At 41.3% G+C, this 20,548-nt stretch overlaps 1 protein-coding gene across 1 annotated transcript in view; it reads left to right on the forward strand.

Annotated features, from left to right (window-relative positions):
• The window catches only part of LOC147029990 (villin-1-like), a 196,541-nt gene extending 177,096 nt beyond the window's left edge, over positions 1-19,445 (forward strand). The window contains exons 20-23 of the mRNA XM_085872156.1: positions 10,216-10,404; positions 12,018-12,086; positions 12,473-12,667; positions 18,821-19,445. Coding sequence (XP_085728282.1) covers positions 10,216-10,404; positions 12,018-12,086; positions 12,473-12,667; positions 18,821-18,934 — 567 coding nt within the window. The 3' untranslated portion in view covers positions 18,935-19,445. The remainder of the gene's footprint in view (positions 1-10,215; positions 10,405-12,017; positions 12,087-12,472; positions 12,668-18,820) is intronic.
• Positions 19,446-20,548: the final 1,103 nt, after the last annotated feature.

Genomic DNA, 20,548 nt, shown 5'->3' on the forward strand with positions numbered 1-20,548 from the left:
GACAAAATTCTTCTTCACCATTTGGTACGTTCCAGGATATCCAATGGCAACATCAAGGATGGTGGTCTTGAAGGCACTCCACAACTCTTCAGGATTCCCCAAAGCACCCAGACCCCTCAAATCTCCACTCAGCCTGTTCTCAAACTCCTCAGCAACCTGATCATCCTTGAGCTTGCCAACATCGAGCCGAGGCTGGGATGGTACCATTCTTCTGGATTTAAGCTGCAACTTCAGAGTTCCTACCACAAGCCTGTGGTCAGTGTTGAGGAACTGGGCCCTCCATAGACCCTGCAGTTCTGGATCATCCTCCAGTGACCATCAACGAGCACATGGTCAATCTCCTTTGCCACACCACCAACGTTGGAATACCAAGTCCAGTGATCAAGGAACTTGCAAAGTCAAGGAACTTCGTACTATTCTGGTTCCCAGTTCCAGACCCATGGGGACCACCACATGTCTCATAACCATCCCTATCAGTTCCAGTCGATGCATTGAAATCCCCCAAGACGAGAAAAGTATCTCGCCTGGGGCACTGATCAACCACAGACTTGAGTGTGGTATAGAATGTGTTCTTCACGGTGAGATCACTCGCCTCAGTCGGAGCATATACAGAGACCAGGGAAACGACACCTAAGGAGTGACAAATCCTTAGTCTCATAATACACTCATTGACCGTTGTTACCTCAATTATCATTGGAGTCAGTGTTTTGGACACAGCTACAGCAACTCCTTGGGCATGGTAACCATCGGAGTGACCAGACCAATAGTAGGTGTAACCACCCGCCATGATCTCGCCACTACCCAGTCTCCGAACCTCAGAGAGTGCTGCAATACCGATGTGCAAACGCTTGAGCTCAGATGATAACAGAGACAGGTGATCATTCTCTCTTAGGGATAGGACATTTCAGGCACCCACCTGAAGCAACTGAGAATAGGAAAAGTACAACCTACGCATCAATGTAAAGGTAGTTTTACTGCGCATCTAATGGCATAACTCTCAAGGGTGAAAGAAGAGTTTGTACAAAAGGTGAAGTGAAAGAAGAGTTTCTTGAAGGAGGGGGTGTGGTGGGAGGAGGCAAGGGATGGGTTGGGATGAGGGAGGGGAAGTGGTGGGAGGATGCTAAAATAAAAAAAAAGTTTAAAATCAGGAAGCAATATCACTATCAAATATCAATGACAATAACATCAAATCAATCCAGCGAAGCTACTGTTCTCAATAAAACATAAACAAGATACGACTGGAGAAAATATTTTCCTCCATAAATATATTATTCACCATCAAGTTAATCCCACGTTAATTACCACCTGCATTCATCCCTTCCTGCGTTTATTATTTATCAAGTTGGTCTGAATGGATAAACACCAGAGGCCATAACACACATAATTCGGGACAGAGAGAATAGAAGAACATTCGAGGTGATTAACTCAGGAAATAATTTAGCAGCTAAGTTCGCACCTTGCTATCAATCCATTGACGAGGGATTAGGATTCGCTCCACTGTCTGGACTGATGTTGCTTACGGCTGGACGTGGACCATGGGTCTGTCTTTTGAGGACCCTTGGTGTATTTAGCTGGTGAAAATATTCAAACGTTATCTTGAGTTGTGTGATGATTCCAGCAATGTCTGCCGAATAATTGATAGAGTGCTGTTGTCTTCCTTATATTGTTGACGACTATTATCCACAAGGAATGTTTGAGGCTCAAAATGTTTGTTTTTTTATCTTCTGATTCTTAACCGACATCAGGAAGACAACACCACTCTCTCTGCTTCACAAAAATGTACATACTCCAACGTAAGAAACTAAACACACGATTGATGTCACAAAAATAAATTGCATCAAAAACATTTACCAATAATGCTGAACATTTACATGTCCATTTCATTGTGACCAAATCACGTAAATGCTGCGCTGTGGCAAATGTTTTCAGATAGGGATCCGGCATGGAAGTGACGATCTCAATATCGGGTATGTCCATCTCCAACAGCCATCACTGAATTTCACCAGTCACATTGACTGTGTGAGCTCTCAAATCTGAGCCTGGGGAATGGCAATCCATGCCCAAATCAGCACGCCCAAATGTTGTCGCTCATCGAGGGTCTGTGGCTGTTTTGGCAAGGTACAAATGCAATGATCAATGATATCCCAGAGATGTGCAATTGGATTTCAATCTGGCGAGATGGTAGGCCACGGTGTCATGGCATTGCAGTTGGCATTGACAAAAATGTTCCTTCTTCGCATGTCTCTGTGAGCAGGAACATTATTGTGCATAAAGATGATTTCGGGACCATGTTGTTGAAAGGGGAGGCAACACATGTTTCATGAAGATCTCGTTAATACTGTATATTGATTTGCTGTCTGATTGCCATGGGTATGGATCAAGTTGATGCAAAATATTTCAGCAATACCACCCCACAACAAGACACTTCTGCATCCAAGATTTACGGCTTCCTGGACACATACTGGGACATATCACTCATTGCGTCTCCTGTCAACCCAAGCATGGCCATCATGCCTTTCAAGGAGAAACCTAGATTTGTCACTGAACATAACACTTGCCCATTCCCTCCATGTCCATTGGACACTGATTTGACCACTGCAAACATGCTTGGATGTGGCACGGTGTAAGTCTTGGATGCTGAAGAGGATGATGAGCATGGATCCCTGCATCACAGAGATGCCTCAAGATGGTGTTGCACTTGGACAGTGAGGTCCAGGGAGTGTGTTTGCAGTACACCGGGCAGTTTGAAACCGATTGCATAGATGGGTCATACAAATGTATCAGTACTGCACGGGAGTCATTATCCTGGGACGTCCACTTCTTGGCCTATCTGTTGCTGATCCAGTGGGTTGATAATGTCTTATGAGGTCATAAACAATTCCTCTCCTCATGTTAAAGAGTCTTTCAACAATGCTAATGGAAGGCCCTACTTGAAGGTGTCCAACGATTCGATTTCTCTCATTTTCTGATAGACATGGCATTGTAACGGATTGTTGAATTATGTACTCGGTGTGCTTTTTGGATGATCCACGTGCTTGCATCTCAGAAAGACCGTTTCAAATTTGCTCAGAATGCCTCATGTCACCTCTAAAAACCTCAGGGTGCATTACTTGCATGTGCTGATGATTGTTGCATGAGGCAACTAGAATGGGCACTCATAGAGCGCATACCTTCGCCGCCACTACTTTTTTGTTCTTGGTATGAGTGTGGGGAACTGGTTTCATATGAATGGTCTTATGACACAAACCACATATCGATAATGTCATGACCCCCCCCCCCGACTTTCGGGAGCTACGGACTAAACAAAAATCAACTCACGTCGTTTTGGCGAGTCTTCACTCGCAAGCTCGGTGAATACAACGTTTCAACAAGAGAAGGTAATCTCGTTTGATGCTGGTTTCATGCAAATCGAATAAGAATTGACTGAGTTATGCCGAAAACCGCATATTTTTCAAGGGCGTGACCCCCCCCCCCCGACATTTTACCCCAACCGGTGACATGTGTTATGACGTCATTGTGTCACAAGATTGGGCATTAAATTCTAAACATTTTGGTGCTGGGTTCATGTAAAGCGGACAAGAATTGACCGTGTTATGACAAAAACCGCATATTTTTCAAGGTCGTGACCCCCCTGACCTTTGACCCCTAACCGGTAACAAGAGTATGGGCGTCATTGTGTCATATTGCATATCACAAGATGAGGCGTTGAATTCTGAACATTTTGGCGCTAGTTGCATGCAAATTGAATAAAAATTGACCGTGTTATCGTAAAAAGACGATTTTGACCTTTTCGTGACCTTGACCTTGACCTTTGGCCTGAACGATCCCAAAATCTAATCGAATGCTTCCTGGCTAATAACCAATCATCCCACCAAATTTCATGCAATTCGGTTTAATACTTTTTGAGTTATACGAATCACAAGATTACAAATAAATAAATAAATAAATAAATACACGCCGACCAAAACATAACCTTTCGCAGAATGCGAAGGTAATTAGGTTGTGTGCAAAACTTGCAATCAGGTGTTCTGCACATCCCTTGTGCCAAAAAGGCACTTTGAATGAATGCTGGAACAGTTCTTCAACAATTACATTGTCATTAACTCTTTATGTTCGGTTTTTATGGTGGAGGGTGTACATTACTCTTCAACAAAAAACACCGTGGATATGTCATTTGGAGTGATTTGTGCATTGGTTATCTTGCCAACATAGGGCTTTGCCTCTATTGCTCTCATGCAAATGCATCTTCTTTGTCTTTTATTTAAATGTTTTTAATGGCCATGATTAAAGAGTAAATAGCAGGGTTCTTCAGCAGAAATACACCTTTGTTATCCTGCTGTTTTTAAATGCAAATAATACGAACACTCAGAAGCTCAAGAGTCAGTGCCGGATGTGCACTCACTCTATAGCGAATAATTTGTAATAGATGAATTATTTTTCGAAAAGGGCCCTGTATGAGGCTCTAGAAGCATTTTTTTTTAGTAAAAGTTAGGAATATCACTTTTTAACATAATTAAGGTATGCTGAATTCGACTAGCCCTGTTCCCAAGCTGAATTTTGAGTTTTTGACCATCTAATTGGCATAAACAAAATGGCTTCCAAATTGACAATTTTGGGTACTTTCTTTGGACAGGCACTACTATACCAGCACAATGATAATCTATTTTACTTGTGAACAACTGTTAAATTGTGAAGTTAACTGTTAAGTTGTTCAGGGCTTGTGTAGGCCCATACTAATGATTCATTCTTGTTTGCAGGCTACAATGGATCCCGTGATTAGCTTGAAGAGGCCGTCACCTGTAGACGACAGCCTGTGCATTTTCTGCCAAATGCATAAAGCCAGAAAAAAACCTGAGTGAAGCAACTAAACATGGACTCACAGCACTCAGGAATGCAGCCTGTAGCAGAAAGAAGCTGAGGGACTCCAAAAATATAGACTTAATTGATCGTCTTGAGAATGCATTAGATTCTGCCACAGCCGTATCTCTTGTGTGGCACAGAATGTGCTATGCCCACTTCACGGACAAGAGTAAAACAGAACGTCTTCAGAGGACTCAGACAGAGTATTCAACAGAGGGAGCAGGTTGCAGTTCAGGTGTTCCAGGTGGTAACAGGCGTTCAGTGCGAAAAGGTGAGCAGCCAGTCAATTGGAGCCTTTGCCTTTTCTGTCAAACTGCAAATAAGAAGGCACGACTGATCTCCGTCATGAATAAGCAAATGAGTGTTCAAATAATTCAAGCCTCACATCTTGACTGCAAAGTTGGCCTTCGACTGGCAAGAGTGATTGACATAATTGCAGCTGAAGCTAAATATAATCTGCCTTGTCTTAGCGCATTTAACAGGTCTACCTCCAAAACAAAGCAGGAGTCAGCAAATACAGACCTTGCTATGATATGGCTTTGCCAAGAGCTCCATCAATCAGCTCACAAAGAACATGTGATTCTTCTGGATGATGTATGGGAAAGGTATAAGGAGCTAGCTGAGGAATCTTAAACCATGATTCAGCCGTCCTATCAAAGCAGAAGAGGAACATTCAAGGAAAAGTTGCAGTCACAGCTTGGGGACATTTTCAATTTCTTTCAACCTCTTGACAGTTGTATATCAGAATGAAAAACCATATTGATTCCCACCAAGTACCAGCCAACAGCAGTTTTGCAGATGAAAGCAGACACAGAGGAGAGTGAGGAAAAGTTAGCCTTTCCTAAGTATGAGCCCCAAGATGACATTTTCCTTTCACTTGTTCATGCAGCTATAAAAGTCCGTGGAGACATGATGGAAACTCCACGACACAAAGGGTTCTCTTTCAGTGAAGAAGATGCTATAGCATGCAATCCCGAGAGTTTATATATGCTACTGAGACTGATCGTCAGTAGCCAGGCATCCCTTGGAGATGATAGCCCTGGGAACAATGAAGAACTTATCCGGAGCAGAGTTCTGAGTGTGGCACAAGATCTTGTCTACTGCGTCAGTGGTGGCAAAAAATTGACTCCAAAACATGTTGGTCTTGAAAGTAATCTTCATCAAGCTATGCGGTCAAAAGACCTCGTACGATTGTTAAACAAGGCAGGGCATTGCCTGAGTTACGAACAGGTGTTGCAAGTAGACACTTCCTTGGCTGAGAGCACTCTCAAATCATTGGACAAAGCAACTGGTGCCATCATTCCACCAAACATTGAGGCAAATAAATTCATCCACTACACCTGTGATAACATTGACATCCTTGATGAAACACTTGATGGAAAGAATACCTTCCATGCAACTCAAATGGCAGCATGGCAATGAGGCCAAACAACTGATGCTTCTCTTAAACATCTCGAGCTATCCACAAGACATACTTTGATTGTGCCAAATGGCCTGGAGGAGCTGCATCCTGTCAGTATAACTCGTGGAAAATGCAAGCCAGTATTCACAGCACACGTCGACGAAGCCTGCTTCAGCAAATCTGAGGAGGACAATGAGTATGCAAGACAAGCAAAAGCTACAGACCTAGCTTTCTTCTTGCACCATCAAAATTCAGAGATAAAACCTTCTTGGACCCTATTCAATCAGTCATTGCCATCAGAGGAACCAGAACAGACAGCAGTAGGATATTTGCCTGTAATCCTTGCTCCCGCTCATGAGTTGGATACTTTGAATACCGCCGTGAAGAGATGCATGGCAATATCTTCACATTTTGGACAGGAACATACAGTCATCATAGTCGACCAAGCGCTGTACTGCAGACTTATGGAGCTAAAGTGGTTTGTTCCAGAATACCAGGATAAGTTAATACCTCGCCTAGGTGGCCTTCACGTATCGACGAACTTCCTCAAGGCCATAGGAGATCATATGAATGGTTCTGGACAAGCTGAAGTGTGGATGGAGAGTGGACTGCTCGGGCAAGGCACTGTAGAACTTGTTCTGGCAGGAAAGGCATACAACAAAGCTATGAGGGCACACAAACTGATTTTGCAAGCTCTGTGGCGTCTCCTGATGCCAAGCCTTCTCTCCTTTGTTGCAGAGGCAGACGAGGACTGCCATGCTTGCATTTCCAGGATAGCTTCTGATGACGACCCACATAAGATTCCAGAACTGATAACATTTCTGGATCAGGAAAAGTTCAGGAAGCTCCTGGATGATTTTGTTGAGAGTAGATCTGATGATATGAACTTCAGCTTCTGGTGGCAATATATGGACATGGTCGCTATACTTCTGCAATACACTCGAGCTCAGCGTGATGGCATCTGGGATCTCGATCTTTACTCTTTCAGTCTGATGTTGCCCTACTTCAAGCGGTATGACCATCTGAACTATGCACGATGGGGTCCAGTGTATCTAGTGGAGATGTATCAGCTTCCAGAACCTGTTTTAACAGAGTTCCAAAGAGGCAATTTTGTAGTCAAGAGATCTGCTCACAGGTTCAGCCAAGTAGATCATGACCAGGCCATGGAATGGATAAATGGCACAGGCAAGAAAGGAGGTGGTATCATTGGTATCACCAAGACGACATCAGCTCTGTGTAGGTGGACACTCTCCTTTAACCTGAGATCTCACATAGCAGAACAAACCCATGGAATGTACAGTCTCCACCGTGGGAGTACAGACCTTCACAATGAAGCAACCAAATCACGACAAACGAGAGACAATGATGACGAGAATTGTTTACTTTCCACTTTCCAGGGATTCAGTGTGTTCTCATCTGTATCACATCCAGGTATGTTGCAAAACCTTGCTACGAAAGACCTTGCAACAGAGTCAATTCAAGAATCACTACTACGTGCCAAGGAGCTTGGACAAGAAGAAGTCAAGAAATTTGTTCAGGACAGATTGATAGTGGCTGAGCAATGTGATAAGCCACATGTTTCAATCCATGACCATCTGCGCAGGAATAACACCACAACATCTGCCACTTTATACGAAGTGGTTAAACACACAAAGGACAAAGACAAGAAAATTGTTCTGAAGACAGACAGACATGTCCTCCGACGTTTAATTACTGCCTATGAGGCGGGTCGGCCAGTTCATTTGCCATCTGAACTCAAACATGAGCTTCTTCCGGTCCCTGTATCCCTTGCCGAAATGAATGGTACACTACACACTGGAAACAAGTCGTTACTTGCTAACGTGATAACAGAAGACATAGACTGTCCTGAGACAATTCAAATTCATGACACGTCAACTTTCCTTATCATTGATGGACAAGCATTGGTAGTAGCTCTTGGAAGCCTGATGATGCTGTAACCTTTGGAGATCTGGCCGACACGTACGTGAAAACTGTGCTGAAAGCAGGTTCCAAATATCAAAGAATTGATATTGTGTTCAACAGATACAGGGAAGAAACAATCAAGGGTACAACCAGAAAGCGGCGCAGTAAAGCAGCACAACCAATCAGACGGCTTCTGGAAGGTCGTGATGTACCTTTTCCAAAGAACTGATCGAATTTTCTGTCACGAGCTGATAATAAAGCAGATCTAGCACATTTCTTGTCTGAGGAACCGTGTTCGCAGGCGCCTAAGGATAAAGAAATTGTAGTTGCCGGGGGATTTAGAGAGGAACTCGAGTTCAAGTCATCAAAAGGTACAACTGATTTGACACCTCTGAAATCCACACATGAAGAAGCGAACACAAGATTGGTGCTGCATGCCATCCACAGCCAGTTTAATACAGTTGTATCTTCCAGGGACACTGATGTTCTCCTGCTTCTGGTATCCCACTTTCGACGTATGCATTGCGAGCAGCTCTGGATGATGTCGGGCACATCTAAGAAACGGCGGTATATACCCATTGATGCAGTTTTCAACAAACTACCAAGCGTCTCAGCAGCATCCTTGCTAGCATACCACGCATTGACTGGGTGTGACACCACCTCCTACATCGCCTATTACACCAAACGATCACCATGGAAGGTCTTCGAAGATCACCATGAATTGCTAAAGAACTTGGGCATTGGTGAACTCACAAAGGAAACCATCAAATCTTCAGAAACCTTTGTCTGCAGAATATACAATGTGCACACAACAGACACTGTTGATGCAGCACGGCATTTATTGTTCTCCAAGACGGGAAATCAGAAGCCATGGCCCCAACAAGTGATGCGCTCCGTTTCCATTTGATGAGAGTACACGATCAAGCGATGATATGGAGAAATTCCCACTGCCCCACACCTGAGCTCCCTGCCCCTCTGAAATGGGATGGAGACTTGGAGAATCAGGACTGCAACCCATACTGTTGGCATTGAGTCCCATTCCAGACAGTTGCCTCGAGATGGTAGCCTGCGCACGTCGGAAACAATGCAAGACTCGATGCTGCACATGCCGGAATTCAGGATTACGATGCACATCAATGTGTGCATCCCAGCAACAGATTGATGATCAGACTCCTTGCATGAATACAATGTGATTTGCCTAAAAGATGTCAGGCATTCCTGAAAACTGTTTCTGCTGAGTGAAATTTGTTCACATAGCAGCATGATAGAACTTTGTTTAGTTTTTATGATTACAGACTAGCAACTTTAACTTCTACATTTTATTAATAAACATCGGTAGCCATGTACACATTAATTAAAATGCTTCAAATATGTCTTAATCATTTTTCTTGACCCTCAAAACGTAGGTCTAGACATCTCATTTGTCAGGTTTGCATGCATCGTAACAAAGTTACAGCAGAAAATAGATTTTTTTTTGGTAATGGCGGTAGCTAATTAGCATAATAACAGATTTTTGGCATGTTACGAATTTTATTAGCCTGTAGCTTTGATCTATTTCTCAAGGGACATTTCTAAGATGTGTACATATGAACAATGTGCATTTATTTAAATGGCATAGTCATGCCTGTCCCAAGAAAGTGCCCAAAATTGTCAATTTGGCAGCCATTTTGTTTATGCTAATTAGATGGTCAAAAACTCAAAAATCTTCTTGGGAACAGGGCGAGTCGAATTCAGCATACCTTAATTATGTTAAAAAGTCATGTTCCCAACTTTTACTAAAAAATGCTTCTGGGATGCACATTTCTCAGAAATACATCCAGTCTCCAACACTTATGTTAGTTACAATGTACAATATTTATATTGCATAATTACATGAGCCCAAACTTTCACTTTGCTCATAGAGGCATGGAACTTGTTTTTGTCTTTGCAACAGAGAGGTTTTTGAAGTGAGGTCAAATTACACCGTTGTTTTATACATAATATGTAAATGCGAAATTATGATGCATTGAAAACTTTGCATTGTGATGCAGATTTTTGTTTGGATCGGAAAAGGAGCAAGCGAGGTTGAGAAAAAAGATTCGGTCATAACTGCTGAGGAATATCTGCATACACATCCAAGCAAGCGCGATGTCAACACACCCATCATAATTGTGAAGCAAGAGTTTGAACCTCCAACCTTCACTGGCTGGTTCCTTGCTTGGGATTCTTTCAAGTGGAGTGTACGTAACCTACCTATTTTGCATTTTTGTTGTAATCTGCAGGTACTCTTTTTTCTGGGAGAGAAGGCAACACAAAAAAGCATGGAGATTAGGAGGTGTATACTGTACTTTATATAATACTAGCAAATACAACCCATCGCTTTGCTGACGGTTGGGGGAGGGGTATTAAGGAAAGAGGCTGAGAGAAGAGGGAGGGAAGGGAGGGAGAGGAAGAGGAGAGAGGGAGGGGAGAAGAGGAGACAGGAGGGAGGGGAAGCTAGGAAGGGGGGAAGGGTGAGGAAGTGTGGAAGGGGAGGTGGGGAGAGCTCTGCCTCATCAAACGTTGCTATAAGGTGGGAGGGAGCGATGTGAGGAGGAGGAGGGGGAGGGAGAGAGAGAGAGAGAGAGAGAGAGAGAGAGAGGCGTGGGAGGGAGAGAGAGAGAGAGAGAGGCGTGGGAGGGAGAGAGAGAGAGAGAGAGAGAGAGAGAGAGAGAGAGAGAGAGAGAGAGAGAGAGAGAGAGAGAGAGAGAGAGAGAGAGAGAGAGAGAGAGAGAGAGATATAGAGAGAGAGAGAGAGAGAGAGAGAGAGATATAGATATAGATCTGAAAAAAAAAATAATAATAATAAAGAAGAGAGAAAGTTGAGGGGTGGAGGTTGGGTTAGGGAAGAATTATATGTTATGCTTAATGACCGAAAGCACACACACACAAAAAACTCATGCCAGAACAGCTGTACACACAACGACACAACAGAGTTTGTAAAGTAATCCACTGGCGCATCTGCAAAAACTTTGATGTCCCACTTCCAGAAAATTTGTAGGAACATGAACCAAAAGTAATCACTGAAAAAATGGAAGTACCCACTGCTCAGATACAAACTAATGAACCCATCGAGTGTGAACATCGAAAATAAAGCATTGCGACCAGATATTGTACTTCGGTACAACAAAAAGAGAAGGCAGCATTGCTCATTGAGGTGTTAATACCATCGGTTTTGGACTAAATGATGCAGAAATCAAGAAAATGACCAAATACCTGAGACCTCAAGAATGAAGTGAGAATCACAAGATACCTGAGACTTGAGTAACATGCTCATGTTCCAACAAGGAGGGAATGAAAGCAAAGGCAGAAGGGAGATGTTTTCTGTAAGAATGATGATATTTGTTTGCCTTCTGTGATGAGAAAGCATGCTCTAAGCTGCGTGACAACAACAGTTTCACCACAGTATTCAGGGTACCAGGCTTGGGATGATGTAAATAATAACTGCATATGCGATGAAATAAATTTGTGCAAGAGCCAAAGAGCAGGTTGTTGTGAAGTTATTTCAGGCTGGAGTCAATACAAAGTGCAGAGGAGATGGAATACCAGTTATTTTGTGAGGGCAGGTTGCAAATTGTCTTTTTTTAAGCAGTGATCTAAGACTCAGGGTGGAGGTTATACATAAATTTCTTATAGGACCAAGCATTAGGCGATATCAGTCCAGTTTAACAAATGATTAGGATTTTGGTAGATACTGGAAAAATCAACACAGTATGTGAAATTTGATGCTGGGATGCCAGTATCACGAGCCCTGCACTCACATTTGTAAATAAATGTCTTCATTCTTCAAAACTGTTTTTTTATATTTTCTCAGAGTGGTTATTCATATGAAGCAATGAAAGCAGAGTTTGGAGAAGGCGATGCTGCCAAAGAAATTACAAAGGTGAGAGAATCTGATGATACAAAATAAAGTCCACTTTATTTACTAATCACATATTCTTCTCCACAAACCATTCCAGCATATTCATAATCTTCACCCCATTGTCAACCTTTCTTTCTGACTACCAAGTTTACCTGTCTTCTACTTTGTACTCTTACTTCTGAACTTTCCTTTTCAATCCTTTGCTTCTCTTCTAACATTCTTAACATTCATCCTCCACCCATGATCTCTTCATATTCCACAATCTCATGCTTTCCTCCAACACACTATTTCATGTTACCTTGATACGCAACCTGTCATGACACTATATCAGAGTTCCTTCCAAAAAATGCGGGTGTCAGTTTGTTTGTTTTAATCACAAGAGTACCACCTCATTTTCCCTCCTCTAGGATCTCAATAACTACAGCCAGCACAACTCCAGTCACCAATCAGCAGGCATGCCCAAACCTCTCGCCAGAACCCCACGGTCCCCTGGGCCATTTGGAGTTCAAAATATGGCAACTTTACCAATTTTCCCACTTCACAATTTACTGAACAAGTCTGCAGATGAACTTCCTGAGGGAGTGGATGCCACTTGCAAAGAGGTGGGTCCTCACATTTCTCAAATCAAATCTTACATCAATAATAAGCAGGATCTATAATTTCTCACTAAAATCATTTCTCACATCGTAACCAGCTTGCTAGCAGGAGGGTGCCCTGACATGTGCCGGGATTCAATATAAGTCCTGCATTTCCATTGAGCACCAAGGGGCAAGAAAAAGTATTTGAGAAATCATCTTAATGAAATATTTTGAAAATGGAGGAATTCCATTTTCCAAAAAATACCAATTGGTGCCTTCAACTGCCAGACTTGAAGGCTTTATCCTGCTGTGATTACATTATGATCGCTTTAAGCTACCATGCCAACAATATGATGTGACATAATGAAATAGACACCAGTAATCCTGGTCCATTGGATACACCTCTTGCTCGTGCTTATGGAATGGGAGCGTGAGTACCAAGCATTTCAAGTTAGAACCAAAACAAATCTCATTTTAGGTCGTACACCAAATTGAGGGGCAGTCTCCAAAGACAATTTTGAAACTTTGTGGCAAGCATCACATTTTGTGTTCTGGCATACGCCTTATGCTCCTAAGTCTATTGGTATTCTTTTAAACTAAATATTGTCCAAATATAGAAGAAAAAGGAATAACATCAGTCTTATAAATTAGCATACAATTAATTTGATAAATTTTCCTGAACCTTCTTATCTCTCTCTATCGAGTGCAGCCTGTGGCTGCTGGTTGCATCATTGGTTGGGACGCGGCTATGCCGTTGATGCAGTGTCCCCCTTACCAGTACACTGGTGCTCATTTTGCCGACCTCGGAAGGATGACAGGCTGAGTCAACCTCCTGGTGTATTTTAATTCAGTGGCCAACGGAGCTTGAACTCAGGACCCTTGGATCCCAAGCCGCCACCCTAACCACTCAGCCAACACCAGGCTTGAACCTTCTTATAATGTTATTTTAAAAACTTCAGAGGCCTTTGATTGATATTCAATTTGTGTTCTTGTTTGAACAAACCAATGTACTCTGCTCTAATTATAAAATCTTCTGTCTTCAGTCTAAAATACTGATTTTTTTTTGTTAGTTGCTTTTATTGTTGTTTTGGGGGTCTAGACATTAAGTATTCACCAAAACGTCTCAACTCATTAGACTGGTGTATCAGCATTGCCTTCATTACAAGCATTTTTTTTTTGTATACATAGCTGAGGCTCGTGGAAGAGCCAGTACTAGTACACTGAATGGATCAGGATGCAACAGGCCAAAATGAACATTAGAGAAAGGGGGAAACACCAACAGCAGAGCCGAAGGCTAAGATAGGGAGCGACTTGGACAAACAATGGGTGTGGGGATTGGGGGGCAGGAGAGAATGCATGGGGTGGACTCGATTGTGAAAACATAGGTTTAGACACCAAAATCGTCATCTGACTGTACATGCCTGTACATGTACTGTACATATTATTATGTACATGTACTGTACATACATTACTGTACATGTACTGTACATATTATGCAAGATTAGGCTTTTCAAATCCTGGATGGTGGCCATGTTGGAAAATGGTGGCGTATGCTAATCACCATCACTTTTGGCATTGCCATCACATTGTTTCATGAGGTCGACATCTCTGCAATAAGTTTTAGCTATGATGATAAAATGTTATTATTCTAGCTGTGGTACCCTGTTCTTAAGCGAGGTGGTGCAGCAGGGCTATAACTTTCCTTTGGTTTAAAAAAAAATTAGTAAGTGCAGATTCCACAGTCCTCTTAGAATTTAATGGAAAATCAAAAATAAAAGTACGCAAAGAAAAATGAATGTTCATATGACCAAACAGTTTTGATAGGAAAACAAAGAATGGGGTCATTCAAGTACAATCAACATAGACGTGATGTAAATCTTCAGAAGCCATAAAAAAGGGAAATAATTCTGAATTTAAAATCCTAAAATGGTGCAATAAAACATTAGTAGGTAAAATCATATGGGCAATTCTCCAAGAGATATCACCAGTGTTTTTTTTCTTTTACATTGGCAGGACATGCATGGTAAGCCATTGCGGGTGAAAGGGAGACCCCAGATGTGGTTGAGATCCAAATCTATCTTTCCGCAAGGAAGGATATTGCATCGTAACACAGAGGCCGTTCAGGCCCTTTTTAGTGATACTGGGGGTCCCTGCTATAAGTCTCCCTGTCTCCCTGCTCCCTGCTATAAGTCTATAAGTCTCCCTGCTATAAGTCTCTCTATATAATCTGTCGTTTCATCTACAAGTCCATAAGTTACGAAGGAACACTGTCATTATACATCCAACAATTCCCCGCACTAACGTCCATTGGACGGAAAAACAGTTAGCAGGTGTCCCACCCCACAATACTTTGTGTACTACTTTCCCACCATTCCACCCCACAACGCACTGTTTCCTCTCCCTCTCAGACTCTATCTCATGCTGTGCATTGTTGGACTTAATGCCACCACATACTGTACAGTGCTGTACTGTATTTTTATGATTGTGTACTTCACCGCAGTAATCATTGAACAATGAGTGGTAAACAAAGTGGTAACGAAAAGCGTGAACCTGTACGTAAGCGGCAACGCAGTAGTGCCACTCTGGATGTCAAATTTGATATAGTGAAACAAAATAAGAATGTTGAACGACCAGCCGATATCGCTCGCTATCTTGGTTTGCCACAGAAAACTATTCAAACTATTTTAAAGAATGCCGACGAGGGCCGTGCAGAAGGCATGGCATGATGCGTGGCATGCAAGACGTGCCATTCAGTTAACGCAGCCCATGCTGCAGGCATGACCGAAGTAGGCATGATGGCCGTAATGGGCATGGCGACCGCAGGAACACTTTGCGAGATCTCTTGTAGACACCGTAGGGAGTTGCAGCATGAGTGGCTGATTTTGCGGCATGAGTACGTGAGCTGGCACAAAGGTTGAAGCCTGGGTCCATGGGGGAAACCACGTGGCCAAGTTGGAAGGATAATTTAGAGGGTGAAGAACTGATGCAGGCACAGCTTGATCATGACGATTAGTGATGAGAGATTTTCAAGGTGCAAGACTGTGAAAGTCTCGTTAAAAAATAGTTAAAAGATATGGTAAGGAAGATTAAAAAGGTGTTTGGGTTTTTAAATTTGTTTAATTTTCTGAATTTTTTCTTCTGTTTTGTGTGTTTCATTCGTATTTTTTAATTGCTAGGATTGTTGAGTGGTGTTGTATAAGATGTAAACTGTGTTGGAATGCATCGCTCCTGAATTACACTAATTCTTATGGGGGAAAATTCCCCACTATCTGTTGTTTCATTTTAACTCCAACTTTTCTGGAACGTATCTTGGACGTCAAAGCCACTTTATGATTATCAGAGTTGTTAAGAGTTATTGAGAATTAATTTAGAGTAAAATCTTGTCTGGCGAGCAATTGTTTCAATCCCTTTAATTGTGGCAAATTTTGGGTAAACATTGCATGTACTCGTACATCACTCTTCTTTGTGGAAAAAAAACATTTAAAAAAAATCCTGAAGAAGACACTTCAAATGAGTATTGTCTTCGATAATTTGCCCATCATTTGAATGTAAACTTAGCAACAATCGACTGTTCTTTGTAGTTGTTTAAAAACTAAAAAATTATGTACAAGTTTCTTAAGAGGATAGACACATAACCATGCTAAGACTCCAAGAGGAGGAGGAGGAGGAGGAGGAGGAGGAGGAGGAGATTGGGACCATACACTGGACAGAGCGTTGGTGCTGCTTAAGCAGTCTCCTTGGCTCGTGGTTACAATCCTGGACGGGTCGCCACTCCGACACAGTATACCAGCATGCTGGCACTCATTTTGCCGACCTCGGAAGGATGACAGGCCGAGCTAACCCCACCTGGTATTAATTCAACAGCTGAGCAGGATTTGAACTCAGGACCCTCGGATCCAAAGCCCAACACCCTAACCATTAAGCCAGCACCAGGCATACTCCAAGAGCATCTTCATTATTATTATTTTGTATACAATGTCAAGGCTCATGGAAGTGCTAGAATAATGAACAGATACATTTTATGAAATAGCTAAACTATTTAATGGAACTCACTTATCATATAACTGTTGGAATCGATCATCCTCATCAATATAATTATGTTATCTTGCAGATTAAGGATTTTCAAATATTTTAATACACTTTTTTAAATATATACATCCTGGCTTGTTTAACATGAGTAAAATTGTTTCTGTACTGTTGGTAAAAGACATGGATTTGAGATTTTATATAATCCCACCAATGATAGAGATTTGTGAAGTCATTCTGTGATTCTCAAATATGAAGCCAAAGACTGCTAATTGGTCATTTAAAAGAGACATTAAAAGACCAATAAGAATTACACCTCAAGGGACTTCGAAAATAAATGCCCAGTTTAATTCAAAAGTGATCAGAAAAACAGGAGTAATTTCAGTAAAAGTTACAATGTTCCGTTTAAAAAGGAGACACGAATATAAAATTTATCAAGTCTTGCAAGCAATAAGTTCTTCAACAGACAACAACACCATGTAAATTGTTGAGCATTACCGTGCCGTAATCGCCAAACATCACCAAAATCATTTCGTGATAAAAGTGCAGACAAAGGCCTGGCACTATCTGGATGAGGTTCAATACCGTTCTGATCTATGGTTGAATCTAAGGTGCAATTAAATTTGCTGCCGAAGCACACTAGTCTCAGGGGTAAGATGATTAAGAAAAGAAAAAGATTCAGTAAACAGGTTCCTGTACCTTGATTGCTACACCCCACTGCAGTACAAAATTCCAGCATGTTTGGGGACTATTGCCATTAAATTAATTTTGAAAGCTCATGAAACAACCTTCTTTCTTATAATAAGCTTCCGTGCCTCTTTCTCAAGTAGAATTCCCAGAACACCTTACCCCACAAAGTCTTGAGAAAATGGAAATGGGAAGGTTCTTTTCCACTCTTACTTTGTGTTTCTGAACACCATCTATATTTCAGAATATTTTGTCGAAGTACTGCTAAACTGAAGGTTTTTGTGAGTGCCAACAAGGTGATTTGTGTTGTGCAGTGTTCAAGTATGTCATCAATTGAAATACAATGTGAGTTTTTAAGGCTGTAGAATTTTATTTTCGGAATTTACTATGATTACTATTTGTCAAATCCAGAGCCAAAGTAAATTGCAGGTTCGTGTTCCGATTCATGCTCCGATTTGTGTTCTACAGTTTTAAAAGTATTAAATTCAATTGATATTAAGGAGTTCCTCAATCATGGACTGATGTATGCAGACAGACACATATAATTAACCACTTGCTTTTCACTTTGCGCACAGGGTAATAAAGACATGGTCATCCAATATGGCATGACAGTAGTTCGATGACATAAAACAACAACTCTATATAAATTTCAATGTCTCAGGAATGAATGGACAAATTTTATCCTGGATATATATATATATATATATATATATATATATATATATATATATATATATATATATATATATATATATAAATATATATATATATATTAATCTCTTATTACAGTCCTGAGAGTCACACTGTATCTAGTTAACTGATTATTTAAGTCGTTGATACATACTGTTGTACATTGAATCCTGCCGTAATCAATAGGTGTAGGCATTTCCAAGGTATTGTTTTTGTTTTTTTAACTAACAGCAGTTTGTCATTTTGAAACATCTTGGTATGATGAACATGATAGTATGTGCTCTGACAACACTCTCTGCATTCAAAAAGCAGTTTTATCTACATGAAGTTCATATTCAAAAGAGGTGCTGTGGCCCACATTCACTCCAATTCTGCTTCCACCAATAAATCTTGCTCTACTCATAAAAGTTTTTTAATTGTTATCTTGGAAAATCTTTATACATCACTATTTGTCTCACTCAATCATGCAGATGGTGAATGATTACCAGTAATTGCAAAACATTGTGATAATTACATTTGAGTTGCTCACTTGAGTGAAACAAGTTTTACATGGTGGGATACTTGAATATGTTTGTATAAATTGATGATTCACACTTTCCAATTTGGTAAGATAGTTTTGATCAACAATGAAGAATCAAACAATAATCAAAAATTGTACATGTTTGATGAATGATGAGATGAAAGAGTTCCTTATTTAGTGGATAGCAAAACTTAATTCAAACCAATTCCTGATTTTGATTTGATTGAATTTTTTTCCCCTCACCTTCATTTTAGCAATATCTTTCTGATGATGAGTTCAAGAACATCATGGGGTTGTCAAAGGTGGAATTTAATTTTCTACCTTTGTGGAAGCAACAGAACCTCAAGAAAGTCACAGGTCTTTTCTGATTAAAAGAAAGCAGTCAACAAGCATGATGAGATTTCTGCAGATAAGTGACTTCTAAGAATTTGTAACTTCTGATAGCTATCTTAACACTGCCCATGTTGCTTTTCATAATGTTATCACAAGTTGTAAGTTTTACTATCACCTTTCTTTTACTCTCAAATAATTGATGAGAATACGATGTGACATAAAATCTTAAATTATTTCCCAGAAAGTAATGTCAAATTTTATTTTGCTATTTTTAAAAACAATTTTGGCTTTGCAATCTACATATGTTTCTGCTTTATATTGTTTTCTTCGCTAATTGGTAATGACTTCCCTTTGTTCCCCTGTGTAACATTTCAAAACTATAGAAGGCTTTGTATTCTTGTGTCAGACGTAAGAATTTAATTTCAGAATATATAAATGCCTTACCGTGACTTTTAAAAATGAAAGCCTTTAATACGATATATCCAGTTTGTTTTGCACAACGTTTGATGAAATTTGTTGAATAAATGATTTGATTCTGACCATAAATTTGTTGGGTATTCTTTTACGAATGATATCATATGGTGATGAGCCAATGCTATCCTTGAATAAACCCCTCATGTTTTGTCAACATTTAGGTTTCTTGGAAATTTTTCAATTGAACCCGAAGAAAAATACAATCCATGAAATGTCAACAACATTAACTGTTATTAAGGCCGAGGTCACATTTGCTCTACGGCGAGGATACGGCGGCCGTACGCCCTCTGAATTGACAGAAACATGCGGCGGCTGCAGAGAAACTGAGGTGGCCTCAGGGAGGCACTACGCTATTTGGATATATTTTACAGGCCGTAGGGTCGCTGTGGAATAAAAGCGCGGAGTTATAACTTTTTTTCATTTCTACGTTCGCCGTAGCAATTCGACAAGCCAAGCTCTGACGTAGATGTGTTCCACGTCGACCGTACGTAGGGCGTACGGTGGGCTTGCGTTATTCGTGCGACTGCCGTAAGCTCTTCTCATTGAAAAATGAATTTTCCCAACCCCCAAAAATTACGGTGGCCACACTATTTCCATGGTCGCCGTATGGTGGCCTTGCGGTCTGTGTGACTACCTGCGGGCAACGCAGGGTCGACGCACGGTTCCCCTACGCCCGCCGTGCACCGACGTACGGCCTCCGTGGAGGTCTGCATCGACCGTGCGTCCACCGTGCGCTACCGCTAGAGATCGGAGTATTGGTGTTCGCCTATACCGTGGTGCCCCCAGAATCCCAATTTAATTCGTTCCAGGAGGCTGTTCGGATTGCAAAAAGTTCGGATTCCAAAAATATTTTCCCAATTAGAAATAATGGAGTGAATTAATCCGTTTCTGGACCCAAAGAAAACCCACTTTCAAGACACTTTAAACTGAAATTTCTCTTGTTTAAGGTAAAATAAGATGAGTAAATGACCTTCGGTGGCGGTGTATTGTATGTAAACTGGTACAATCACCACATCCAAAGGTCCACACAGGCTCAAGCTCCGGCCTGGGTTCCGATTGCTCGCGCACTCTGCGAGAGCGCTGCCCCCGGGGAAGCTCATCAAACATGATGCCCGCAGAACCACAATCGCTTTCATCAAACGCATCGGGCTGACGTAATCATGGATATTCCAGAT

Source organism: Eptatretus burgeri, chromosome 3 (assembly GCF_056783735.1).
Source record: "Eptatretus burgeri isolate ZD-2024b chromosome 3, Ebu_testis_v1, whole genome shotgun sequence".
NCBI lineage: Eukaryota > Metazoa > Chordata > Myxini > Myxiniformes > Myxinidae > Eptatretus > Eptatretus burgeri.